The sequence below is a fragment of the Staurois parvus genome, unplaced genomic scaffold (genome assembly GCF_062004578.1).
Source record: "Staurois parvus isolate SC_StPar_1 unplaced genomic scaffold, SC_StPar_1.0 ptg000542l, whole genome shotgun sequence".
In the NCBI taxonomy this organism is placed as follows: Eukaryota; Metazoa; Chordata; class Amphibia; order Anura; family Ranidae; genus Staurois; species Staurois parvus.
In genome coordinates this window covers 769922-797348 of record NW_028318338.1, presented here as the reverse complement: position 1 = coordinate 797348, position 27427 = coordinate 769922, and the positions used below count along the sequence as shown (strand labels likewise).

Genomic DNA, 27427 nt, shown 5'->3' with positions numbered 1-27427 from the left:
TCTACAGAGAGGTGCATAGGGTACAGGCAGCAGCTACACTGACCTATTCCTATATGAGCATCAGATGGCTGACATCCCACTGTCCATGGATCCAGTCTTGATACCCTCAGAGGGGAAAGACTTTTGTATGAGATAACTCTAGCTTACACCCTTCCAATACCCTTCTCCAAGTTTCCACAGTCGGTTATTTCACAATATAATATTATAATATATTCTATAATATATAACACCAGAGAGTAATAACAATAAATGAGGTTTGGCATGAGCTTGTCCTCTATGAAAACCTGACTGCATTTCTCTCCTGATGGGTCGATGCCGACACATGCTGTATTATAGACCATGACTCCAATTCCTCAAAAGTGACTTTACATTAGCCCACCACAGCAATCACTGTCCCCCCCCCCTTAAAAAACAAAAACAAGACATCTGATTTCTATATTCTGTCACTGTTTTCATAGATCAGCCCCAGATAGGGGGTTGTTTACTAAAACAGCAGCACTCAGAATCTGGTGCAGCTATGCACAGTAACCAATCAGCTTCTAAGTTCAGCTTGTTTAATTAAGCTTTAACAATAAAACCTGGAAGCTGATTGGCTTGTCTGCAGAGCTGAACCCCATTCTGGGTGCTCCAGTTTTAATAAATAACCCCCATGACATAGATGAAAGATTTATAGCCAGACTGCTAGAAATGGAAAGACTTCTAGAAAAGTTGTTAGCGAGTCAAAATATACAACTGGACAATTAACACCTCCTTGGGGAGCAGAACCTGAAAGCTGAATACATCTCCTCTTATGTCATAGATGGACTTCAGAAATATCTCCCATATTCTATCACCTGCTACTGATTTACTACCTACAAGGTCCTTTTACCCGCATAATAAAATTAAATATGACACAACCAACAATAACCTATGATGAAACGACAGGAAAACCATGCTGAGATCCTGGCACAACTTGGCATTTTGTAGCTCCGATGTGTATTTATTGCAGACAAGCCGTTAGAGCTACTGAAATATTCAACATTCGCGTTCAAGGGGCGTTCAGCCCATTATAGTTATAGATAGGTCATTCTAGTTAATCGTTTTCCTATACTCATCAACAAGAGATGGAAATGAATTGCTGCTGACAGCTTTCAATACTGACAGACCGGATCGGAGTGTGTGTATACACAATGCATTTATCTATATATCGCCGTTATATTTATCGCCTGATTAACACACAATGCATGCTTTTTACTGTCTTACTTGTATATGGCTGTAGCTATGCTGTATTGATTTGTATTTTATGGATATGAATTGCTGCTGACAGCTTTCAATCCTATCAGAAAGGATCGGTGTGTGTGTACACAGTGCATTTAAATCATCGATATATCGCCGTTATATTTATCGCCTGATTAACACGCAATGCATGTATTTTTTACTGTTTTACTTGTATCTGACTGTAGCTATGCTGTATTGAATTGTATTTTATGATTTGTTCGGGACTCTGTGACTATATAGAGTTTGACTCTCTGTACTTTGCGGTAAAGGGGGTCTTTGCGCACATGAAGGCGCAGTTGGAATTGCCGCAAATTTTAACAAAAGACAGAAGTCGTTATCTCTTTTTCTAATACTGGATTTTATTATAAACTACTTTTGCAATCGTTTTAAACCACTAATGTGAAAAAAATGTAAACTTAACCTCCTCCAAGTGGATGAACCCTGACTTTTTAGAAGCTGCGATGGGCTTCAGTGGTGGTTTTTGTTTTTTTTGTCTTTTTCTTTTCCCCATTTGGAGGTTCATCCACTTTTCGTGTAGCTGTCGGCGCAAAGAGCAGAAAGAAAGAAAGAAATCTTCATAAATAAAGCAGAGATCTCCTAGGTCTGGGCACAGCTGTTGATGGGCTGAGGGAGACATTTCGGGAGGAGAGACTTTAGCTCCTGTCCTCAGCATTTGGCTAATTGCAGAAGAGCTGGGGGGGGGGGGGGTATAAGAGCATTCAGTGGTGCGTTGGGAGGGGGGGGGGGGCATTATTTTAAGGAGAGGAATAAAAAAAAGTCACTTTATCTTCTCAGTCTTTACATGTTAAGTACCATGAGATGAGCTCTGAAACCACTATGTACAGTAAAGTGTGCAGTCCCTCTGGGGGCTCCAGGCAGTCCCTATGGATGGCCATGGTCTGTTTAGGATCCTAGATCTACCAGGCTGGAGGTGAGGGGTCCCAGGAGAGAGTCTTGGAGCTGGTGCTGATGGCTGCTGAGCCCGTGGCCGCCCTGGGAGGCACTTAAAGCGCTCAGGGAGTATGAGGAGCCCCCGGGGTGGCTGAGGTTCCCCTGCAGTAAGAGGACTGAGTTCTGGTCCGGGCTCTGTGGGGGGGAGAATTCCTCCTCGGAGCTGGACATGAGAGATTTGCCTCCATCCAGTGGGGAGAGCTGGTTCTGTTTGTTGCTGGACGTGTTGTTGTTTTCCGTGTTTTCCCTGCGAAAAGAAAAGAGGGGAAGAAACTTTAGTCACTTTTTAAAATTTTCTTTCTTTTTGTAATCTTTTGATTTTTGTATATTTTTATTTTGTTTTCTCTCTGTGCATCTATTTCTCTTTCTCTTGCTTTATCTTTTCTATCTCCTTATCTTTCTTTTTTTTGTTTTGTTTTACATTCTTCACACTTCTTTCAACTCTTTTATTCATCCTCTATTCATATGTTCTTTCTTTCTCTTTTCCTATATATTTGTTTCTCTTTTCTTCCTTTTATAATTTCTCAACTCGTATTCTTTTTGCACATCTATTTTTTTTTCGTTTCCACAATACCCAAAAATTCTGAAACTTTTTTTTTCTTTCACCTTTCTTCTTTTTCTCTTACCATACTTACATATTACATTACAATACAATACACATTATCTTTTTTCCCACAATGTCCTACATTCTGAAACTCCTTTTTCCATATATCTCTTCTTTCTTTTTACCTATTTATTTGTTTGTTTTTTCTTCCTTTTAAAATTTCTCGACTCGTATTCTTTTTCCATATCTATTTTTGACTTTTTCACAATACTCAAAATTCTGAAACGTTTTTCTTTCTTAGCTATAGTATTCATTATTTTCTTATTTTTTCTTTCTTTCTTTTTCCTTTCTATTTTTTTCTACATTTTGAAACTTTTCTTAAAAGTGTTTTTGTTTGTTTTTGTTTTGTCTTTTTTTTTTTCATGTCTTCCTCTCCTCCTCCACGTTTTGCTATAGTTTATCTTAAAATGTCTTTCCTTCCTTCTTTCTTTCTTTTTTCTATCTGTCTTTTTTTACATTTTCAACAATATCCTAAATTGTGAAACTCTTTGTTTACTCCACTAATTAGTTCTGGGTTTTTTTCTTGAACAAAACAAAAGTCTCCAAATTCAGAGCCGCCCATCCAAGTGATGGCCAGCAAGGCAGAGGCAATGCTTTCCATGTCAGCAGACTATCAGGGTATTCCACTTGTATTCTATAAATCAGGTTGTTTTAATTATCCTGTGCTCATGCTTTACGTACAACTCCAAGTCATTTTGTGAAGTGTAAATCTTCGTCTCTATTAGTCTGTCTTCCCCCAGAGGCTAGACACAAATTAGTCCTTTAATTCCTTGTATTTGTCCTCATTACATAAAAAATAAAATCGGTGTGCAGGGGTGGCCAGGGTGAGCAGATCTGGAGTCCAGTGGATGCTGTGAAATTCTAGTATAGATCTGAAACTTTAGATGTGCTGGGGGCTCCAGATAAATGTGATCTCCTCTATACAGCCATGGGAGGCCGGCACTGACAGCCACAGAGGAGTTAGTGGTGAGCTAAGCAAACACAGGACTCCACAGCCACCTCTGGATTTGTTTATGTGGCTGCCACAATATGTTCCCCGACAAACGGTGAGTCCATCTCTGAGTGCAGGAGGGGGGTAGAGCCGGGCACAGCCCTGTGTAGATCTGCTGGGGAAGTGGCATGCTTTTCAGCATTCTGCTCATTGCCTGGCCCTGCTAGCACCAACATACAGGGTCTCGGTGTTGGGCGCATATAATGTGAAGTATTTCATTATGCATGTAATAATTACCTTGGTCTGTATTTTGCAAACTGTAAATAAATAACTATAAATAGCTATCTATAAATAACTGCAGGGTGCACGCGCTTGCATGCGTTTGCTTGCGATTATGAAATGAAAGCACAATGGCTCTTCCCAGTCTCACATTGCCTAAGTTTTGTTTTTCTATTAATAATTGAATCCAGCAAATTGACCCAACAAAACAGTTTTAATAAACATATGGTATAGATGATAAGAAAATGTAGATTCTGTAAATCTGATCACATGAGAACAGATCTCAAGGACAAGAACCTGGCCAGACAGTTTTTTTTTATATACTAATAATTGTATTTAGGAAGCTAAACCATCAATCAGAGCTCATGTATTGTAGGAGACAGTAACATTGATGTGAAAAGAGAGATTTTGTGAAGCTGATCGACGCTCAGAATGAGAACAGATCCCAGTGACCAGAACCTGACAAGGCAGTTATTAACAGCTGTATCCAGAAAACGAAAACTCCAATCAGGTCCAATGCTTTGTAATGTAAGTAAGGTAACATTGTATAGATAATGAGAAAGGAGAGATTCTGTGAGGCTGATCACATGAGAACAGATCTCAGGGACAAGAACCCGGGCGCTTTTATTGATATTATTAATTGTGTCCAGCAAACTAAAACCTCCATCAAGTCTCATGCATTGTAATGTGTGATAATATTGTATAGAATGTGAGAAATGGGGGATTCTGTGAAGCTGATCGCCGCCTAGAATAGGAGCACATCCTCGGGACCAGAACCTGATCAGTCAGGTTTTTTTCTAGACTTTTTTGCTATTGACAACTGTATCCAGAAATCTAAAACTCCAATCTGGTCTCATGCATTGTAATGTATAGTAATCTAGATAACGAGAAAAGGGAGATTCTGCGAAGCTTTTTACCACTTCGAATGAGGACAGATCCCAAGGACCAGAAGCCGATCAGTCAGATTTTTTTCTATTATTAATTGTATCCAGAAAATTAAAAGTCCAATCAGGTCTCATGCATTGCATAGTAACATTGCACAGATGATGGGATAAGGCAGATTCTATGAAGCTGATCAGCGCTCAGCATGAGAACAGACCCCAGAACCTGGCCAAGCAATTCTCTTTCTGGATAACGTTTTCTAATAATAATTGGATCCAGCACAAAAACTCCAAAACATCTAATGATCTATTGCACTGGATAGTAACACGGTATAGGAAAATAGTGTGAAGCTGATCAGAGCTCATCATGAGAACAGACCCCAGAACCTGGCCAGGCAATTCTCTTTCTGGATAACTGTATTAATTGTATCCAGCAAACTAAAACCCGAATCAGGTCTCATGTATTGTAATGGAGAGTAAGATTTTGTAGATAAAAGAATGACAGTCTGTGTAGCTGATCACAGTTTAGAATGAGGACGGATCCCAGCGACCAGAACCTGACCTGTCAGTTTTTTTCTATTAATAATTTTATCCAGAAAATAAAAATCCCAATCAAGTTTCATGCATTGCATAGATGGTGAGAAAAGGGAGATTGTGGGATCACTGCTCAGAATGAGAACAAATCCCACAAACAGACCGGGCAATTTTCTTTCTGGACAGCTTTAGCTAATAATAATTATATCCAGCAAACTAAAACCCCAGATCAGACCTCATGTCTTCTATTGTACAGATGATGGCAATGTAGAGAGAAGCTGACCAGCGCTCGGGAGAACACAGATCTCAGGCTTTTGCTAGGAAGGAAAAAATAATAAAAAGAGATTCTGTGACGCTGATCACCACTTCGAGCCATGACAGATCCATTTTATTAGGAAGGTGTATTGAATGATGAAATATAATAAAGAGATTCTGTGAAGCGGATGACCCTTCAGAAGGAGAACACAGATCTCGGGGATCTCTGGATTTTTCTAGGAAGGTATTTTGGATAAATAAAAATAATAGAGAGATCCTGTGAAGCTGATCACCGCTTAGAATAATGACAGATCCCTTTTGCTGGGAAGGTATTTGGGATAACAAAAAGATTCTGACCATCGCTCAGGAGAGAACACAGATCTGGGGACATGAGGTTTAGGTCTTTTGGATAATAAAAGAGATTCTGTGAAGCTGGTGACCCCCCTGAAGGAGGAGAACACAGATCTCGGGGATCTCTGAATTTTGCTAGGAAGGTATTTTGGATAAATACAAATAATAAAGAGATTCTGTGAAGCTGATCACCGCTTAGAATGTTGACAGATCCCCTTTGCTGGGAAGGTATTTGGGATAACAAAAATACTCTGTGAAGCTGACCATCGCTCAGGAGGGGACACAGATCTCAGGGATCTCTGGATTTTGCTAGGAAGATCTTTTGAATAATACAAGGTAATAAAGAAAGTCTGTGAAGCTGGTGACCCCCCTGAAGGTGGAGAACACAGATCTCATGGATCTCGAGGATCGCAGGCTTTTTCTAGGATAATAAAAAAAGATTTTGTGAAGCTGAGGAACGATCGGAGGAAGAACACAGATGTCGGGGATCTCAGGATAATAAAAGGCAATACAGAGATTATGTGAAGCTGGTGACCCCCCTGACGGAGGAAGAACGCAGATGTCGGGGAATCTCAGGATAATAAAAGGTAATATAGAGATTATGTGAAGCCGGTGACCCACCTGAAGGAGGAGAACACGTGTCGGGGATCTCAGGATGATAAAAGGTAATACAGAGCTTCTGTGAAGCTGGTGACCCCCCTGAAGGAGAACACAGATGTCGGGGATCTCAGGATGATAACAGGTAAAGGGGTGACCCCCTGAAGGAGAAGAACACAGATGTCGGGGATCTCAGGATGATAACAGGTAAAGGGGGGTGACCCCCTGAAGGAGGAAGAATGCAGATGTCGGGGATCTCAGGATAATAAAAGGTAATATAGAGATTATGTGAAGCTGGTGACCCCCCTGAAGGAGAACACAGATGTCGGGGATCTCAGGATGATAACAGGTAAAGGGGGTGACCCCCCCTGAAGGAGGAGAACACAGATGTTGGGGATCTCAGGATAATACAAGGTAATACAGAGCTTCTGTGAAGCTGGTGACCCCCCTGAAGGAGAACACAGATCTCAGGCTTTTGGTAGGAATGTGTTTTTGGATACTAAAAGCCCCAGAAGAACGTGCCTCCTCCAGCTCCCCTCCCCCCTCGGATCCCAGTGGTGGCCACTTACCTCTCCTTGGCCTCGGCTGCCCGGTCCCTCTGCCTCCGGTTCTTGAACCAGTTGCTGACCTGGGTGGTGGTGAGTCCAGTGGCCTCGGCCAGTTCCCTCTTCTCCCGGGGGGAGGGGTAGGGGTTGTGGGCATACCACTCTCTCAGCACCCCCCGGGACTTCTCCTTGAAGCAGTAGCTGGTCTCCTCTCCGTCCCAGATGGTCCTCGGAAGGGGGAATTTCCTCCTGACCCGGTACTTGCCCACCGCCCCCAGGGGTCTGCCCCGCAGCTTCTCGGCCTCCACGTAGTGCGCCTTGAGCCACAGCTGCTGCAGCTTGGGGTGGTTGTGGGGGGAGAACTGGTGGCTCTCCAGGATCTTGTAGAGCTCCCGGAAGTTGCCCCGATGGAAGGCCACCACCGCCTTGGCTTTCAGCACGCTCTCGTTCTTGTGGAGGTGATCGCAGGCCGGCAGGGACCACAGGAACCTGCCCAGACGCTCCAGGTTGCCCCCTTGCTGCAGCACCTCGCACACGCAGGCTACTTGCTCCTGGGTGAAGCCAAACGAAGGCAACATAGACATGGCTCGGGGTGCCTGGGACGACGCCGGCGGACGCGGGGCCCAGCAGCTCCGGACATACAAGTCAGCCAAGCGATGGGGGGACAGATCCTGCCGGGACTGGGACAGATCCTGCCGGGACGAGGGACAGATCCTGCCGGACTGGGGGATAGATCCTGCCGGGGGACAGATCCTGCCGGGCGATGCGCTCAGCTCGGCTCCGGGGAGATGTTGCAGCTTTGGAAGAAAGTTTGCTAAGTCCTTTCCTGTAGAAGCCTCCTTAAAGCTCCGGGCTGGAGCGAGCGCTGATTGGCTGCGCAGGCAGGGGGCAGGCTGAGTCCGGGAGAGCATAGATGGAGCGCAGACTGTGGAGGGGGGGGGGGGGGGGCAGGGGGGTGGTGATGATGATGATGATGCTGCCCTCCGGGGGGAGACACGTCAGGGCCCCCGCAACATGACACCCTTCTCAAGTATCACCTAAGGGGACCAAAGACTCATCTCTGCACAAATCAATTAGGACGGCCGGGCTGTGGGAGGAAAAAAATCACAAAATGTCATTGTCCATCTCAGGTGAGCTGCTATTTCATTACCTTAATGCTTCCCATGAATAAAACATGACCTGATGAATAGCTGGCGAATACACATACATCATTCACCCAGGCAGGAGCTTCACCCTGCACACTATGGATGGAAGAGCCACGAACATACTGTCTGGAATCACACATCTATAGAAGTATCACATGGCATAGAGAGGAGATATAGATATTATATATATACTACACCATTGTATACTGCCTGCACATCCATGGATACATCCACATAGACATCTACCTAGATACAGTATACTGTCTGCATATGTAATTGTACCTATATCATATATATATAAAATAAATAAATACTATATATATATATTAGATTGTAAGCCATTATGAGCAGGGCCTCTTGTAATTTATTGTAACTGCTGTAATGTCTCCCCATATATTGTAAAATACTGTTCAGACTGTTGGTGCTATATAAACCCTGTATATATATACTGTATATATGTCTCTGTATCCGTGTATCCATCTACAGTATAGCATCTATCTATCTGTATAGGTATGTGCTTTTATTTATATCATACAAACAGATATACCATTTTTTATTATACAATTATACTATAGTATTATAGAATAGTCTGTCTATCTCCCTATCTAGAGTATAGTGTCTGTCTATAGTATCTGTATAGGTATAGAACACACACACACATAAACATTTTAAAAATTGTTTTATTGTAATAGTATCTATCTGTCTATCTATCTATCATCGATCTATCTATCTATCTATCTATCTATCTATCTATCTATCTATCTATCTATCTGTCTGTCTATCTATCTATCTATCTATCTATCTATCTATCTATCTATCTATCTATCTATCATTGATCTATCTATGTATCTATCTATCTATCTATCTATCTATCTATCTATCTATCTATCTATCTGTCTCTATCTTTACCTATATCCTGTACATCGAACTTACACACACTATGAAGCTGATTTACAAAAGGAGTCACAAATCTCTACTAAAAAATGGTGAAGATTGACAGCAGTTATCCAATTATAGATTATGTGCAGATGAAGTCACTAAAAACGTATTCACTTATAACGTGATGGGATGACTGAAGTGAATATTCACCCCTTTTTTAGTGAACAATCTCAGTTATTTAGTAAATCGTCGATGAGATATATATATATATATATATATATATATATATATATTTATATAAAGAAAGTAGAGAAAGTAGTGATAGGGATACCATGTTTCAGGAGAAGCTCTGTGTGGTCACTATGGATATATTCATCCAGGAACATGTAGACAGAGCTGTGATGACTGTATACTATATGATGTATCACAATACATGGTTTTGTCTGGGACTATATGGGACTGTATGGAGGACACACAAGCCCTGACATCACATTTTTCCAGTACAACGACATCAGAATATTCCCAGGAACGTCATTCATTAGTTTTCCCTCCTTTGGTGTATGAAGAAGGAGTATTTAGTAAAATTACACAAAGAATTCTCAGTCTAATTATACTAATCCTCATTAGCACAACTTGTTTGAAAGCAATTATTAAAATAGATCTCCCAAACAATTAGCCCTTTTGTAAACAAAGCTAATCTTTTGTTGGTAGCAGGCGAGGTGATGTGATGAGAACAATGCTGGGAGATAAGGACTGAGAGGTGGCAGAAAGGACCAGAGGTGTCTGTCATTGCCTGCACCTCCTTTTCCTCATGTGGAATGGATGATCTATAGGCAATAGTCGGGGGCATCGATACGTTGTGAGCAGTGGGGTGAACCGTGCAGGACTCCACATACCCAGCGGAGGAACTCTGCTGCATTTCCACAATGATCATGTAGAATAGATAAGGATTTACTATTTCAATATCCCTTTTTTATGACCGAAAATTGTGTGTGAATGACAGTATTATCAGTGGGAGTAGAACATGCACTCATCATTATCATTATTATTATTATTTCATATAGCCACGATGACAATACAATGCATGTCTACCCAAGTAATCCACAGTGTGTATCCTTCTATATCATGTCAAGACAAAAATCCAGGATTTGTCAGCAACACTAAAAAATGATGTCTACACGTTTATTATTACTAGTGCAATGTGTGAATCTATGTTTGTATCCCTCACACATCATTGAGCATTCAAAGTCAACACTGCTTCCCCTTAGTTACTATGCTAAGGGGATTTTCTCTTTGCAAAGAAATAAAAATTGTTCACTTTGCAAAGTGAATGTTCACTGAACTTAGTAAATAAGGTGAGCCTGTGTTTACTTCAATCACCCAATCATAAGCAGGAAAAAAATCCTGCTTGTTATTTTCTTGATTAGGTTTTAAGCTAAGGGAGGAGACCATTTGCAAAGTGAATAGTGCCTACTCCTTTAGTAAATAAGCCCCATTGCATGCCTAAAAGGAAAACAAATGAAGTGTAAGTGTGTATGTGTGATGTGTGTATATATACGCTGTAAATAAGAGGTATACATACAGACACTCACAGGTCCTCTTGCAGAGGATATCAAAGCAACAGTATTTTATTGTCAATAATTAATCTATCTCATCTGCAACACATGTGAGTGTGTCTATACTTCCTTTGGATTTTTATAGATTTCTTAGAGGATAAGCATATCTCACACATAGAACATAGAGTTTGGTGGCTGCCCTTGGAACTATACATATATATATATATATATATATATATATATATATATAATTTATTACAGGTACTTATATAGCGCCATAAATTTACACAGCACTTTATATATGTATTACACATTCACATCAGTCCCTAACCGTCAAGTGGCGTAAGGTCCCTAACTTACATTCATATACTAGGGCCAATTTAGACAGGAGCCAATTAACCTACCAGCATTTCTTTGGAGTGTCGGAGGAAACCAGAGTACCTGGAGGAAACTTACACAGGCACAGGGAGAACATGCAAACTCCAGGCAGGTGGTGCCATGGTTGGGATTTGAAACAACGACCCTGGTACTGCCAGGTGGAAGTGCTAACCATTTAGCCACTGTGCTATATTTATATATTTATTTAACATCTTTTATAAATATAAATATATATATAAATATATATATATACATATATATATATGGGCAGCACAGTGGCTAAATGGTTAGCACTTCTGCCTGGCAGTACTAGGGTCATTGGTTTGAATCCCAACCACAGCATCACCTGCCTGGAGTTTGCATGTCCCCCCTGTGCCTGCGTGGGTTTCCTCTGGGTACTCCAGTTTCATTCCACACCCTAAAGACATGTTGGTAGGTTAATTGGATCCTGTCTATATTGGCCTTAGTATGTGTATGCATGAATGTAAGTTAGGGACCTTAGATTGTACGCTCCTTGAGGGTTAGGGACTGATGTGAATGTACTATATATATATGTAAAGCACTGTGTAAATTGACAGTGCTATATAAGTACTTGTAATAATACATATAAATTATATATATATATATATATATATATATATATATATATATACAGTATATCTCCCAGAGTGAGTATTCTTTCTTTTGTTGGGAGTGCTCTGATGCTGTGCCTGCCCTGCCAGAGAGGAATGTGCCCTCTTGGAGTAGATCTTTATTGACAAGGCAGCTGTGAGAGCGGAACCAGTTCTGTTCCCTCTACCCCAGGCTGAAGTCTGGAACAAGTGTGCAAGAGGAGTGCTCTGAGCCCCCAGCCCTCTTGGCTCCTAAAATAGGGTTTCTTTCCTGTTAATCCTATAAAATATTGTGCCTGGGATTGAATTACCTGCAAAGGGACCGGGTATATGCTAATAGCTATAAAATGTAGGTCAGGCTAAACCCTGCTGGATTACAGGATATTTATATATATAATGTCCTCTATAAGCCCAGATTTGTATGGCTGTGCCTGAATGGAGCATTACAGTAGATGGGTAATATGTACTGCAGCCTGATTTACTGTCGAAGTCTAGCTATTACATATTCTCAGTGCCTTGTACTTTAGCAGTACAGTCACAGCCCATGTGTATGAGCAGATGTGATGATTATGTATGTGTGTATGTATACATAGTTCTAATGGCTATGGTAGGCTGGTGCCTATAGAAGGCATGTTTAATCCTTTTTTTCATAACTTTTCAGCACAACAGACTCAACACCAGGATAAGAAAAAAGTGACAGTTCTTTTCAGCTGAGTCCAATGAGATTTGAAACTTGCAGTTGCATGGGTAAAATTACCATACTTGAGCTTTTCTTTGTGAATTGATTAAATAACTAGAAATAGTGGGTTGCTATAGGTGGAAATCCTATTTTTCATTTGCTGTGGTTCATGATACAGTCCAGTTTTTATCTGCTAATTTTAATTTGTTAAGTAGTCTTTTCTACTGCACAGATAACAGGGATGCAGCATTAGCCAGCATTAGACACAAGGCTATGCAGGTGTACACAGCTGCTGTGCACAAGGCCACTGACCTGACACTCTGGGCTGACTCACTGCTTTAGTGTTTGGTTTCTCTGGCTGCTGTTTTTTTGGAGTATCTTTCATTTTCACCATTACAACATTATTGGAAGTTGTTTGACTTGTAATGTTTGAATTGTACCATAGCTGCTCATACACAGGAATGGATTTCTGTACAATGCAACAGTTTACAATCTTTGTGTATGAGTCCATAGATCAATGAAGAGTTGGAAGTAGACCCTTGTAAAAATATTTAGTGATCACATCTGGATGTTCGCTGAAACATTCAGTCCATGCTTCAGAATATTCAAGGGAAATACAGATAGTAGGGAAGATTGATTGATGCTCATCATCTGCTATATGTTCCCCAAACTGGCCAACCATGCAGATATTTACAGGCCATGCAAATTTTGTAGGCCAAATCAGGCTGTGCATAAAGGAAGAAAAAAATATTTTTCCATATTTGAGTATTGGCCATTAATGGTGACTTTCACTTGTTAGCCTGATTTGGCTTTGGTATTTATTTGATGGTTGCTGCAAACAGTGAAGTGCTACCTAAAGGCCCTTTTACAGCTGCTTGGTATAGTAAGGTGGCCCAGTCATATTAATGGAATGCTTAATGAACCAAAAAGTTCATAAAAAGGTGTGTACACCATACCTTAGCAATCTGGTGCCCTACAACACATGGTAGTGTGCTACCTTGTGTCACGGGGAGATACAACAGAAATGTCTTGGGAAGGCATTCAAGGTAAATGGCACCACCTTGCAGTAATGTGTTTGTATCTCAATGCAACCTGTTAATATGGCCGTGGGCTAGGTTCCCGTCTGTGCGGGTGATTACTGCTGCAACCGCCCACACAGAAAAATGCAGCAGATGAGTATGGGTGCCATTAATGCTAATGACACACCACACGCATTGGAAATCTCTCCAGCACTTCACTTGCAGTTCCCGTGCGGGCTGCAATTTCTTAAATGCTGCAGAGACCTTTTCCCTTCATTTCAGTAGGCATGGCAGCCCATGAAAATGAATAGGCTGCCATGACCGCACAAACTATGGTTTGCAGAGCCGCACAGATGTGAACCTAGCCTAAATGTTGCACAATGCTCCACAGTTTGAGATCAGCCTGGCTGTTCATGGCTCTAAGGACAACAGAGTTTATTAGAGCACAGGTTGTTCATTTGGCAACGTGAACATTCACTGAGTTTAGTAAATGAAACAAAACCAGTGTTCAAATTAATAAACCTATCACAATCCTAGCAAAAATCAAATTTTTCTAATTTCCCTTACATGTGACTGGGTATTCAGAGTGAACTCGGGTTATTAATAATCTCTTTGTAGAGTGAACAACTTTTCAACTTCTATTTTTCAACTTAATTTAACAGACAAAGCTGTCCAGCAAAAGTAACAGATGGTTGAGGCAAACCATATAACACTGATAAGGGTGCTTACAATGGTCTGTTTTTAGTCATTAAGCAAAAACCTTTATCAAAAGATGATAAAAAAAACAGTTTTTGTATTTGCATTAAAATTTTTTTAGCTGGAGTTAGGCTTTAATTTGTTGGTCACCTATTTAAAGGCCATCAAAATCTATGAGTCAATCTAACACTACCTTCCCCACAGATTGACAACGCTGCTGTCCAAGGGTGGCTATGTTATTCCAATGGAGATACAGTGGAGGAGTGAGCATAGCCACCCTAAGACAGGACATGTGTTACTGGCTGGTAGGGTGCAACATATTACATTTTAGGGTTAGATACATAATTATATAAACAACAGAGACACTTTGGGGGGTCTAATGTCATAACAACAACTTGTAAAACTACTTAGCTATTCTTAATCATTTGCACGGTTGACAACAAATACATACTGTTTGTATACAATATGTAATATGTGTGTGTGCATGTGTATATGTGTGTATTTTATTTTACTTAATTTTTTATTATCATTTTCTATCTGAAAATTCTTGTGAACATCCTATTTGCATGATGTAAAGAAGCACTGTTTGCTCTAGGTCTGTGCTGTGGTACCTACTGTATAAATTAAGTACCAGACCTGCATCCAAAGGACAGTTAGAGAGGGTTGATTAGAAGCTTTGCAGATTATTCATCTCTGTGGCCATTCCCGTACACTAGGCCGGGTAACACAAAACCAGTCCATTAGTAAATGAGCTTTGGGTTTGAAAGGTTTTTTTTTCCTCCTCCTCCTTCCCAACCACTTGCTGTTCTGTAAACTAGATCACATTTCCTTATCTTCAGTGGGAATCTGCAATGTGACACCGGATCCTCCTTGCAGCAGAGGAGCAGTGCCCACTAGCGCCTGTGTCACAGACCCAGGCTTGCCAAAACAATAGGCACTTGTATTTTCTCTCCAAATAAGCCCTCCAGGTCCCTGGACATTTATCTGCAGGGCTGTTCGTGGTCCGCAGCTTGAAATAACAGTAATGCTACAAATCTAGAAACTCTGGAGGGCCATACCCAGCCCAGTGAAAGCAGACGAGGTGACCAGTTTGAGTACCACCTGTGATGATTATTAGTCTTGCAGAAGTAAAGTACTCTTTGGGAACAATTATCACACTGGGATACTTTTTAAATTTTATTTGCAAGCAAAAATGTGTTTACTTTTCTGAGAAAAGGTAATAAATTTCACCCTATACATGCCAAATCCATTATCTGACAGCTGACTAATGGAAGAAGAACATAGTGGATCTCAGTGGCACATGTCTCACTTGCAGACAGGCATAAGTGTCATTGTTTGTCACTCTTAGACATCTGACCATCATTGGCCACCTTACATAGGACACCCTAATCAGCTAGGATGATTGGTGAATAAGCACCTGTACAAACAAAAACCAAAAAGGTGAATGAAAGGGACCACAACTCTTCTCGCTTTGCCTGGGATGACTTGGAGATGTTGGTTCCATTGTTCTAGAGAGATGGCCTCCATAGAGCCCCAGGCTGTTGGAAGACATAATTGCTGAATTAGAGTTTAAAATAAACATTTGGGGTCTTAGCCCATTCAGTGCTGCATCATGATAATCAGAAAATATTTTGTGAGTGAGCCCATGTTGGATTGTTCCTATATATCCGACCATTCAGCTTTGGGAAACTATGGACCAACTCCTGCCAGTAACATGAGCAAAATTATTAGTTCATATTATCTACAGTAGGTATTGGTTTCAGTCATTTAGTTCTGGCAGACTAATGAAAGGTGATTTCATATTTAAATATTCATATTTAATATATAAATATATACACCCACAGCCATTACATTAGGACCACTGACAGGTATCTTGTTACAATGACACCTAAAGGCGGTTGGGATATATTAGGCAGCAAGTGAACATGTTGCCCCAGGGGTTGATGTGTTCAAAGGTTTAAAGCAGAAAAAATGGACAACTGTAAGGATTCAAGTGCCAAATTGTAGTGGCTAGATGACTGGGCCAGAGCAACTCCAAAACTGAGCATCAGAACTAGACCATGGAGCAATGTGAGACGGTGGCTCAGTCTAATGAATCGTGTGGATGGCCGAGCACATTGGCATCACTTACCTGGGGAAGAGATGGCACCAGGATGCACTATGGGAAGTCTGATCCATGGAGGCTCCATCTCGGAACTCACAGGACTAAAAGTATCTGCTATTGATGGCTTTGGATACTATGGCATAACTTCAGAGGTCTAGAGGTGTCCATGCCTTGACAGGCATTACCTTGACAGGACACATAGAAACCAATCAGCTTCCTTTTTTCTTGTCACAGCTCAATTGAATAAGCTAAAGTTAGAAGCTGATTGGCTGCCATGCAGAGCTGCACCAGATTTTGCACTCTCCAGTTTATATATAGTATATACATATATACACACACTTTATATACAGTATACTGTGTAATACACAGGTACTGAAGTGGACAATTACATTATACATGATAATCTCATTATTTACATAAATGATTATGCTGAATCCTACAAAGATTATTATAGGTGATACCAGGGGCGGACTGACAACTCACGGGGCCCCCGGGCAATAGGGGATCATGAGGCCCCTGTGTCCTTGCCCAAACTCAAAAAAGCCTATGAAAAAGGTACCAGGGGCATCTCATGGGGCCCCCTACTGACCCCGGGCCCTCGGGCAGTGCCCGAGTTTCCAAATGGTCAGTCCGCCCCTGGGTGATAAACAGGAATCTGTAAAAGTGAATCTTACCTAAATAAATCAGTGCTGCAGTGTGCATCTATTCAATCATCAGAGTAATTAGCAAAAAGTAAACAATTACATGTTCCTATTCACATAACATATTTTTTAAAATATATATTTAATATTTACTGCTTACCTTTTTACTTGCTAAATAAAATCTTGTTTAGCTCTCCTCTTCTAGATAATGTAAGGAAGGGGCTGGGGGATTTTGTTTGCCTTAAACCCTGTCTGTACGGTGGTAGTAAATCTCAGTATCAGTTGTAAACTAGATGCACACAATTGTTTTTTTCGGTATGCTGTGGGAATAGGAGCACATAACAAACTTTTACTTACTAAATATGTTATTTAGCTCTCTTCTATGTAATGTTAAGGAGGGGGATGCAGAGTTATATTTGCCATAATAAATCTTGTATGTACTGTGCTGGCAAAAATCATTATTAGTTATAAACTAGATTAGCACACTGTCTGTCATAACAAAGGGTTAAATATATCAGGGCTTGTGTGGTATATAGTATGCTAATGCACATAAAAACTCCCTCACTTTGTCTTTTATCTTCATATTTCCATGTATTTTAGGCAATAGAAGTTGTCTATAGAGTCCTATGTACAAACCTGCTCCAAAGAAATAACTTGAAAGGTAATTTATACAGTATGTTTTTGAACTATTTGTAGGTATACTGTGTGAATGGGAACACCCACTATACATACAGGGGAGTTGTTCTTAAATTTAGACTGCAAATGTGGAACTACACTTTAAGTCTACCAGCAGTGAGTGGAGCCAAGCTGAATAATTGCTGTTTCCAGACACGAAGCTCCATTGCTTTGCAATAACAGCACAATTTTTTTTCTACAATTTTGAGTTTTTTTGCATTCTGCTCCACATTAGAATGATCTCATTTATTTGTGACAGATCCACTTGAATACACCACAAAATATGCCAATAGTTCGATAGTTTTTATTGTATCATTTTACCAAAATAAGTCTTTCTGTATTAAACAAAAACTCCAGGATACCAAACAGCTTTCTTGTGTTAATTAAAAAAGCTGGTATGCAACACAATCCATGATAATTACCAGTCATCTCCTATACCCCTATTACAGACACATGGTTTTACCACTATGTAAGCAGCCGTGAAGTATCCCAAACCATAGCAACCAATCAGATGCCAGCTATGGATAGTCCTGTCTGCTAAACCACTGTAAATGAATACTTCGGTGTCTGAACAGTTATCCAACACTGCTGCTTTCCTCTTTATGTTATTAAATCAATAGGCATTCAAGCGAATAATGATGATATTGATGTCTAACATCTCAGAATATGTGTTTAATATTATTAATATACTACCAATCTTCCTGATCCTTTTACCCATACTGTACCATACCATCTTATATCATTTTAATACCATACAGCAACAGGTATTTGAGTGCATAACTTGATAATGATATCTAACATATCAGAATATGTTTATTCAAATTTTATATACACAGATCAGCCATAATTTAATGGGCACCCACCTAATTATTATTATTATTATTCTTACACAGGACTTATATAGCGCCAACAGTTTGTGCAGCACTTTACAATATAAAGGGAGACAGTAGAGCTACAATACAATACAATCAAAACAAGAGGACTAGGAGGGCCCTACTCATAAGAGCTTACAATCTAATAGATATTGAGTAGGTCCCCGTTTTGCTTCCAAAACAGCCTTGACCCTTCAAGGCATGGACACCACTAGACCTCTGAAGGTATGCTGTGTTATATGGCACCAAGCAGTTAGTAGCAGATCCTTTAAACCCGAGGGGGGGCTTCCATGGATCCGACTTGATTTTCAAGCTTATCCAACAAATGCTCAATGGATTGAGTCAACACTTTGAACTTGTTGTGTCTTTCAAACCATTTTTCTAGAGTGGTAGGGTGCATTATTCTGTGGAAAGAGTCCCCTGCCATCAGAGAATAATGTTTACTTGAAGGAATATACTTGGTCAGCAACAATGTTTAGGTAGGTGGTACACTGTATATGTCAAGTACCATTCACATGAATGGCAGGACCAAAGGTTTCCCAGCAAAACATTGCCCAAAGCAATGTTCAAAGTGTTGACACTGCCTTTGCTGGCTTGCCTTCTTTCAATACTGCATCCTGGTGCCATGTGATTCAATGGACCAGGCCACCTTCTTCTATTGAATAGAAAAAAACAAACAGAGGACACACCGGCCTAGTGCATTACCTTAAAAGTGTTTAATAAATGTAAATACTAAGTATTATACTCACAAATGATCAATAAATAAAAGGCACATCATAAAGAAACAGCTCTGTCCAATTCACACTGCATTTCTATCTGTAGTGAGAACTCTGGACATCCAAAAGGCTGATGCGTTTCGAGGACTAGCCTCTTCCTCAGAGAACATTACTTTGGGCAATGTTTTGCTGGGAAATACTTATTATTTACATTTATTAAACACTTTTAAGGTAATGCACTAGGCTGGTGTGCCCTCTGTTTGTTTTTCTTTATTCATTACTTTGGACTCCTCTGGTTCTTGAGGGCAGCAATGCGTGCATATCCTAAGTATTTCCATATGTGGTCTTACTGACATTGAGTCCAACCCCAAGCGCAGGAGTGACTGGGTTTTCCACTACTACATACCTTCTTATATTGCTATGTGGTCCAGTTCAGATGCCCACATGCCTATTGTATGTGCTTTTGGCTGTGGACACGGGGCAGCATGGGCACCCTGACTGGTCTGCTGCTAAAAAGCCCCATACACAACAATCTGTGATTTCCATTTTTTCTGCTTTCAACACATCAACTTCAGGGACAACATGTTTACTTGCTGCCTAATACTGTATACTCTACCGATTTTTAGATGCCGGTGGTCATAAAGTTATGGCTGATCGCTGTATATATCGATGTGCCATATACTGTACATAAGAAACAAATCTTCATTATCCTTTTAACCCCACTTATAAATCACCAGTAACTATCACCAATGATCTGCAGCCCCCAGCAACTCCCTTATTTATTTTATTTATCCCCTCCCAATGCTGTAATTAGACATCTAGCTACACATTTTTTTTCAGTTCAATGTGCTGGTTGAACAATAAAAATGTACTGTATGACCAGCCTTAGGCTGATAAGCCGATTCGCTCATCAACATACTCGGGGCCGATGGGGGAATCCTTCCTGCAGCGATTTTGTGTTCTGCTGGTGGGGAGCCTTCCTGCCGCCAGAATACAATGATCAGTGTTGCTGGCTAAAGACAGCAGCACTAATTTTTTGTGAAAAACCTGGGAGGCTGATTGTACACAAGTTGATCTGTAATCAACTTGTGTACACCAGCTAGCCCATATATGAAGTGAAATTCAGAACTTTCATCCATGTATGGCCAGCTTTAGGAACAGAACAACACCCTTTTATACATACCCCTGTCTACTTTTTCACTATAAGATCACAAAACAAGTGAAAGTTTGGCTTGAAAAAGAGCATGAACTCAAAATCTGGTTGCATTGCTTTAATGTGATATGTAAATATGTGCCCTTGGATATACAAGTACAGAGAGTATCTGGACTCCATATCTCTTGATTGATTTTATGGAAGCAGTACGTATGGAGCCTGCTTAATTTGGAAGTCCAGTTTTGTTGTTGGAACTATTGGAACTAAAACAAGTGTGACTCACCCATGAGTATATATATATATATATATATATATATAAAAATATATATATATATATACTGTGTGTATATGTGTATATATATATATATATATATATATATATATATATATATATATATATATAAAAATAAAAAAAAATATAGTATATATACACAATATAATAGATAGATACTGTAGATAGAATATATATTAGGTATATTGTATGCATATACACACATTCAATACATTTCAAATATATGTTAATATATATATTTATAATAAAAAATAAAAATAAAATTATATCTATATATATATATAATTTTATTTTTTTTAATTTTATTTTACAAATTCATATATGAGTATTATGTATCTCACAATATAAGCACATGGCCACATTTTCAATATATATTGTGTGTGTTTTTAATTACATATAACCAAGGAACTGATACCCGGGCATGCTTAAAATGTGCATACACTGGAGACATGCCTGCTTCTTAGCATGTCTGTTGAAAATAAATATGAAGCTATCCTATCTAATCTAATTAGCCATAGGCGCAGTGTATTCAGTAGGCACGCTCCATGCTAGCTTTAACTGTTTAATTACCAGTCAGGAAAAGGCCCCTGCAGCCATAGAGGAAGGAAGAATTTGCCCTTGTGGGGTGAAGCCTGCAAGCTCATTTTCCTCGAAGAGCATGGCCGCTGACGTTAATAGTCTGTGACACTAAATAAACAGTTAAGTCGGTTTGGAAAGATGGAGTTAATTATCCGGTGAACTCCAGTGAATGCCCCACTATGAGGTGGAGATGTTGTGACTCACAGCATAGGGGCAGTCTGCATGGCTTCTAAGGGGCGAGGGAGCTCCGATTTCCTTCTGTGGGGAGAGGGGGTGACCCTTGAATCCCCGAGTACCACACAGCATCCACCAGTCCGCCTAGGCTCAGAAACATTAATAAAAAGAGAAAGTTGGAAAAAAAAAAGAAAAACTTTGTTGATTCTGTAGCTGAAAACTTTATCTTTGACTTGCCCTCCAGCAGACCCCTCAAATCTTTTTTCTGTGGTCACACCCTGTCTCAGAGCAGCAGTCTTGAGAAAGGAAACTTCATTTCTGCACTTTTCTATGATGGTTATAAAAATGTGAAATTACAGGCCTGCAACCCACAGCCGCTCTTTCTGCTGCCCCGGCCTAGGCTGTGGTGCAGCAAACACCTTTATTATAATTGTCACTCGCACTATTAGGACGTTCTCTTCGGTGATCGGGCATTTTAGGGGCCAGTAAACTGAAGACAAAAACGTACTTGTAAGATACTAAGAGCTAGGCAAAATATGTATTGTACATTCTATATCCTATGCCTGCCGTGAAGCTTGGGTTTGTATGTAGCTTTGCTGTGCGGTCTGTTTTTTTTTAGTTGACATTTTAGAGTCATATCATTGGCAAATGACAATATCAGGATTACCGAGATAGATATTAGCTGTGAGGTGATAAATACTGTCGTTTTAAATATCTTTCCTCAAAAATTCAGAATTTATTACCACTCAGCCCCATTCACACACAATGTCATGCCTTTTTTTTTACATGCATTGATACTTTGAATGATCCTAATGAGCCTCAATGTACAAAAAAATGCACCTGAATTATTTTTAACCAACGCAAGGCACCACACATCACATCCCTGCATTATGGTTCAACATAGGGCACGTGTGCGTGTTTCTGTTGTATATATCTGTTAGGGTGCTTTGAGAATGAATGGCAACACACAGCAATCAAGAATAAACCACATGCATTATTGCGTCACTGTGCGCAAAAAAAGTCTGAATCCAGCCCAGTAAAAATGCATGGAAACATTGTGGCTTAATAGTAATAATGATTACCATTGCAGGTACAAGGACTGATTTCCTAGCAGAACCACTTACTATTGCAGATGTAGGAAAGGATTTTCTTTGTAGGACAACTTTAATAACTTAGGGCTTGTTTACACTGCAACACGGACTGCCACTGAAAAGTATTCCATGCTCAGATCGCTTTTTACAGGTGATTGACAGATGATGAGAAGGCAGTATGTTGTCTGCTCACTGACTGTTTTCATTTCCTAAATGCTGCACTACAATGCTGCATCCACATGCATTGCACACAGTTGCAGAGAGATTGCAGCATGGCCCCATTCACTTGAATGGGGCACACCAAACGCTTTGGGAGGTATCATTCCTGCTGCAGATGTGAAGCAAAGCATTGCGACCTTGGCAAGCTGTAAGGGGAAGTGGTTTGGGGTGGAAGGGGTGGTAAAAATGAGGTCCAGAATTTTCTCCTAATGTGTGATTTTTTAAATGCATGAAGTAGAGGGTTGAAATGTTAAGTGGACCATAAAAAGCCTAAAGCAAAACTTTATTCAAAAACAACAAGATTGAAAAAAAATCAGCTTATTAAAGGCTAAAGTAAAAAAAACATTTTTGCTGCAATATCCATTTTCAGCTTCAATCTGGAGATTTCCTCTGCAGTACTTTTTTTCTGCTGCTAAATGCCAGCATCATTCAACCCACTTCCTCTGAGCTCTGGTCTTCCTTGACCCACCCCAGCCTGTGACTGGACAGTGAAAGGAGAAGCAGCACACTGATGCCCTTATTTCTCTTCCTGTCAGCATGCTTCTTATCAGCACATGAACTGATCGGCTCCTTGCGCTGCTTCTACTTTTCACACTCTAGCTCTGCTGTTACGGGGACTACACAAAACTAATGTTGTTTCAAATTCAGATACTTACACTGCTTGCATTTTAAGAAATGCAGTTAATGGTGTATTAATGATTACAGAGCTACATTGATTTGTGTCTTTTTAAACCAGCTTTAAAGGCCTTTCTCACCTCTCTATTATGCTATAGTAATCTGAATGGTTATGCGGTTATGTCAGAGCAATGTGCTGCATCTTACCGTGTTTCAGAAATATAGGGCATGCTGCGTTTTGTACCATTATGCATGTTAAGCCGGCTTAATAAAATGAATAGTAAACAGGAGCAATGCATCAGTCAAGCCATTTTGTGCATTTTAATGCATATGTACCATAAAAGACTGCTATTTTAAATATTTCTTCCTCACTTTCCAAAACACTGTATATAAAATGCACAAAAAAGTGCTTAAATGTGTGTTTCAAAAAACACAAAAATGTCCACAAATGCATGCAATTGCATTGATTAAAACATGAATTTCTACCACTTGCAGTAAAAGGACTATTCAATGTATCGATCATTTCATTGCAGCACTACTAGAAAATAATTTTATCTTACATTAGAATTGATAAGAACATTTGTATGTTTATACTGCATTGTATTTTGGTGTGTTTTTAATCTTCTGTTTCTATGAAGTCAGATAATAAATCAGTAATAAAACATTGTGAAATGCACTTTAAACATGTTCTAAATGCTCTGTGGGAAAGGTAGACCGCATGCTGGGAACTGTGCTGTGCTGTTTCATTTCAAAATGCATGTGACTACAATATATAAAACAAAAAATGCATTCAAACGTGTGAAGAAAATTTGTATTTGGTCTTTTACATGCTTTCTAAAAATGCCTATTATGTACTAATCAATATTATTTTATTATATTCATTTTCTGGCTCTTTAAACTGATTCTGGTAATCATTATCACTATTGTTACCATAAATAACTGAGCACTGAATCTCTTTGGAGACTCCCATTCCCCTTTCGAATGTTGTCTCTTGATCCTTCTATCCCCCGATATCTGATTTGCTAAGGCAAATATGCACACAAAAATAAATTCTACTGGAAACATCAGACTATCAGCTCTTGTGAGACTGTGCCATAAGAGGTCCCAACTGCCTGTCTCCCTGGGTCATTACGGTACTGCTGTTCTCTAATCAATCCTAATGCAATGGCAATTGGAGTCTTGATGAAGGCAGATCAGGTTTCTTGTAATGGGCCTACCATATTTTCCTAGAGCGCCTTATTTAACCTGAGATGCCAGGGGGACGAGTCCTTTTCAGCTTCTGATTACTTCAAGATGTCGCTCTCATGTGGAAGAAAATACTGACAAAATACTACAAAAGTAGGCAAGGTGAAATAATATCAGTGAAAGGCATACCAGGAATTGTGGTGATAAAACATTTCCCTTTTTCTTGGTAGGAATATAAAGAGAAAAAAAAAATTTTTTTTTTGTTAAAACTAATAGATACAAAATAATAATACATAATACACAGCATATAAAAGTACATAAAATGTTTCAGATAACTAGTGCATTATGTGAAAATAAAAATAAATTAAAAATATTATACAACAGGACAGAGCCCTGCTTGTACAAACTTCACAATCTATCTATATATATGTAAAATGACCTTGAAAATTAGTTTTTAAACTTTTTTTTCAATAAAATAGAAATTTCTGTATTTTTTTTTCTTTTTTGTTCTACACACATTTTTAATTACCTAAGCAATGGTAAAAACAATGGTAAAGTAGTATTCAGTCTCATGGCTTACATTGATGCTTGGATGCCATGTTTTCTACTATGGACATCAGTTACTGTCTATAGATCTGTTTCTGAAAGTCTGGTCAGAGTGGCCATGGGTTTCTCTTGGTTTCTCAGGATAAAGTGATTTGTAACTTGATACAGGAGTAATTTGAAAGTCCCAGCCTCAGTTTCGTCTTAAATAAGATAATGCATGTGAATTAGGTTAGAAAGTGCTGCTGACAAATTGGATCTCCCAGGTCCTGGGGGGCGGACGGTGCTTTCAGTGCTGGGGATCTCGCTCTAAGAGATGATTTACTAAACAAGTAATGTTTAGCAGTCCACGTCATACATCCCATTGGGTTCTGTAAAATGTAAAACGAAACTATATAAAAATGTATTAAAAACTAATTAGCGCTGTTTTGTATTCATTGTAAAATCAAGAATCACTAGACATTAGACCATATTTGCCTTATGTATCAGATACTATGTCTACTGATTGCCTTAGGCATCTTGCACACTGCTGCCTACAAATGCAGCGTTTTTAAGCATACAGGCATTTTTTTTAAACTGTTATAAATGTAGACCATTGTTTTCAATGCACCTGTACACACAGGCGTGAAAACATGCAGTAGTATGTATATATATAGCAGTATAGTAGTGTGTATAAAGTATAGATAAGAAAAAAAAAACATAAATCTGTGTTGCCAGGCAGTATTTTCACGTAAATGCATATATACAGGTGAAACTCGAAAAATAAGAATATCGTGCAAAAGTTCATTTATTTCAGTAATGCAACTTAAAAGGTGAAACTAATATATGAGATAGACTCATTACATGCAAAGCAAGATAGTTCAAGCCGTGATTTGTCATAATTGTTATGATTATGGCTTACAGCTCATGAAAACTCCAAATCCACAATCTCAGAAAATTAGAATATTACATGCAATCAATAAAACAAGGATTGTGCATAGAACAATATCGGACCTCTGAAAAGTATAAGCATGCATATGTACTCAGTACTTGGTTTGGGCACCTTCTGCCGCAATTACTGCCTCAATGCGGCGTGGCATGGAAGCTATCAGCCTGTGGCACTGCTGAGGTGTTATGGAAGACCAGGATGCTTCAATAGCGGCCTTCAGCTCTTCTGCATTGTTCGGTCTCATGTCTCTCATCTTTCTCTTGGCAATGCCCCATAGATTCTCTATGGGGTTCAGGTCAGGCGAGTTTGCTGGCCAGTCAAGCACAGTAATCCCACGGTCATTGAACCAGGTTTTGGTGCTTTTGGCAGTGTGGGCAGGTGCCAAGTCCTGCTGGAAAATGAAGTCAGCATCCCCATAAAGCTTGTCTGCGGAAGGAAGCATGAAGTGCTCCAAAATCTCCTGGTAGACGGCTGCGTTGACCCTGGACTTAATGAAGCACAGTGGACCAACACCAGCAGATTACATGGCTCCCCAAATCAACACAGACTGTGGAAACGTCACACTGGACTTCAAGCATCTTGCAGTGTGTCCATTCTTCCTCCATACTCTGGGTCCTTGGTTTCCAAATGAGATGCAAAAGTTGCTCTCATCAGAAAAGAGGACTTTGGACCACTGAGCAGCAGACCAGGTCTGTTTTTCTTTAGTCCAGAAAAGACGCTTCTGATATTTTTGTTGTTCAGGAGCGGCTTGACAAGAGGAATACGACATTTGAAGCCCATATCCAGGATCCGTCTGTGTGTGGTGGCTCTTGTATATGTAAACAACTCTCTCTCCTTTCATTGGGGATATGCCTATTTTTATCTCCCTGCAAAGGAGGGTATAAAAACCAACACATCCCCTAGTAAAACAGCACACAGTACATACACAATACCACTCCCTGGCACACAGCTAACCCTCTGATCGCCCCAGATGTTAACCCCTTCCTGCCCAGTGTTATTAGTACAGTGACAGTGCTTTTTATTAGCACTGATCATTGTATTAGTGTCACTGGAGATATCAGGGGCAGTTAGTTTCAGAATGCCCGCTGTACTATCACTGTCCCATTATATGTTGCTGACTGCCACCATTATTAGTATATTAAAAAAAATATGAATTTATCTATACCATTGTTTTTAGATGGTTTAATTTTCATGCAAACCAATTAATGTACACTTATTGCAGTTTTAGTTTTTACCAAAAGACATGTAGCAGAATACATTTTGGCCTAAATTTATGAAGACCTTTTTTTTTTAGTTTTTTTTTATTGAATATGTTTTATAGCAAAAAGCATTCCTTTTTTTTCAGCTTTTTGGTATTTTTTTGTTAATAGTTAAAAAAATTTTGCACTGACTCCAGCCTCAGTCCACTCCTTGTGAAAGTCCCCAACACTTTTGAATGGCCTTTTCCTGACAATCTTCTCAAGGCTGCAGTTTTTTGCTATACGGCACTGCA

The 27427-nt window shown here is 39.7% G+C and overlaps 1 protein-coding gene and 2 long non-coding RNA genes across 4 annotated transcripts in view; 1 reads left to right on the top strand and 2 right to left on the bottom strand.

Moving 5' to 3' along the window:
* Positions 1-1591: 1591 nt before the first annotated feature.
* Positions 1592-8011, bottom strand: SIX1 (SIX homeobox 1). The gene is made up of 2 exons (XM_089690772.1): positions 7210-8011; positions 1592-2455 (listed from the first exon to the last, which is right to left on the bottom strand). Exons 1-2 carry the CDS (start codon positions 7767-7769, stop codon positions 2161-2163), a joined length of 855 nt encoding a protein of 284 aa, XP_089546898.1. The 5' UTR covers positions 7770-8011; the 3' UTR covers positions 1592-2160.
* Positions 8012-8199: 188 nt separating this feature from the next.
* Positions 8200-27427, top strand: part of LOC149451376 (uncharacterized) — a 32470-nt gene continuing 13242 nt past the window's right edge. Inside the window, exons 1-2 of the long non-coding RNA XR_016315041.1 lie at positions 8200-8315; positions 17494-17554. This is a non-coding gene — a long non-coding RNA (uncharacterized LOC149451376). The remainder of the gene's footprint in view (positions 8316-17493; positions 17555-27427) is intronic.
* Positions 23582-26732, bottom strand: LOC149451377 (uncharacterized). 2 transcript variants are annotated; one of them, XR_016315039.1, is made up of 2 exons: positions 26037-26732; positions 23582-25378 (listed from the first exon to the last, which is right to left on the bottom strand). It is a non-coding gene; the product is annotated as an uncharacterized LOC149451377 (long non-coding RNA). The 2 variants fall into 2 exon arrangements; XR_016315040.1 differs by having other exon boundaries at positions 26050-26732.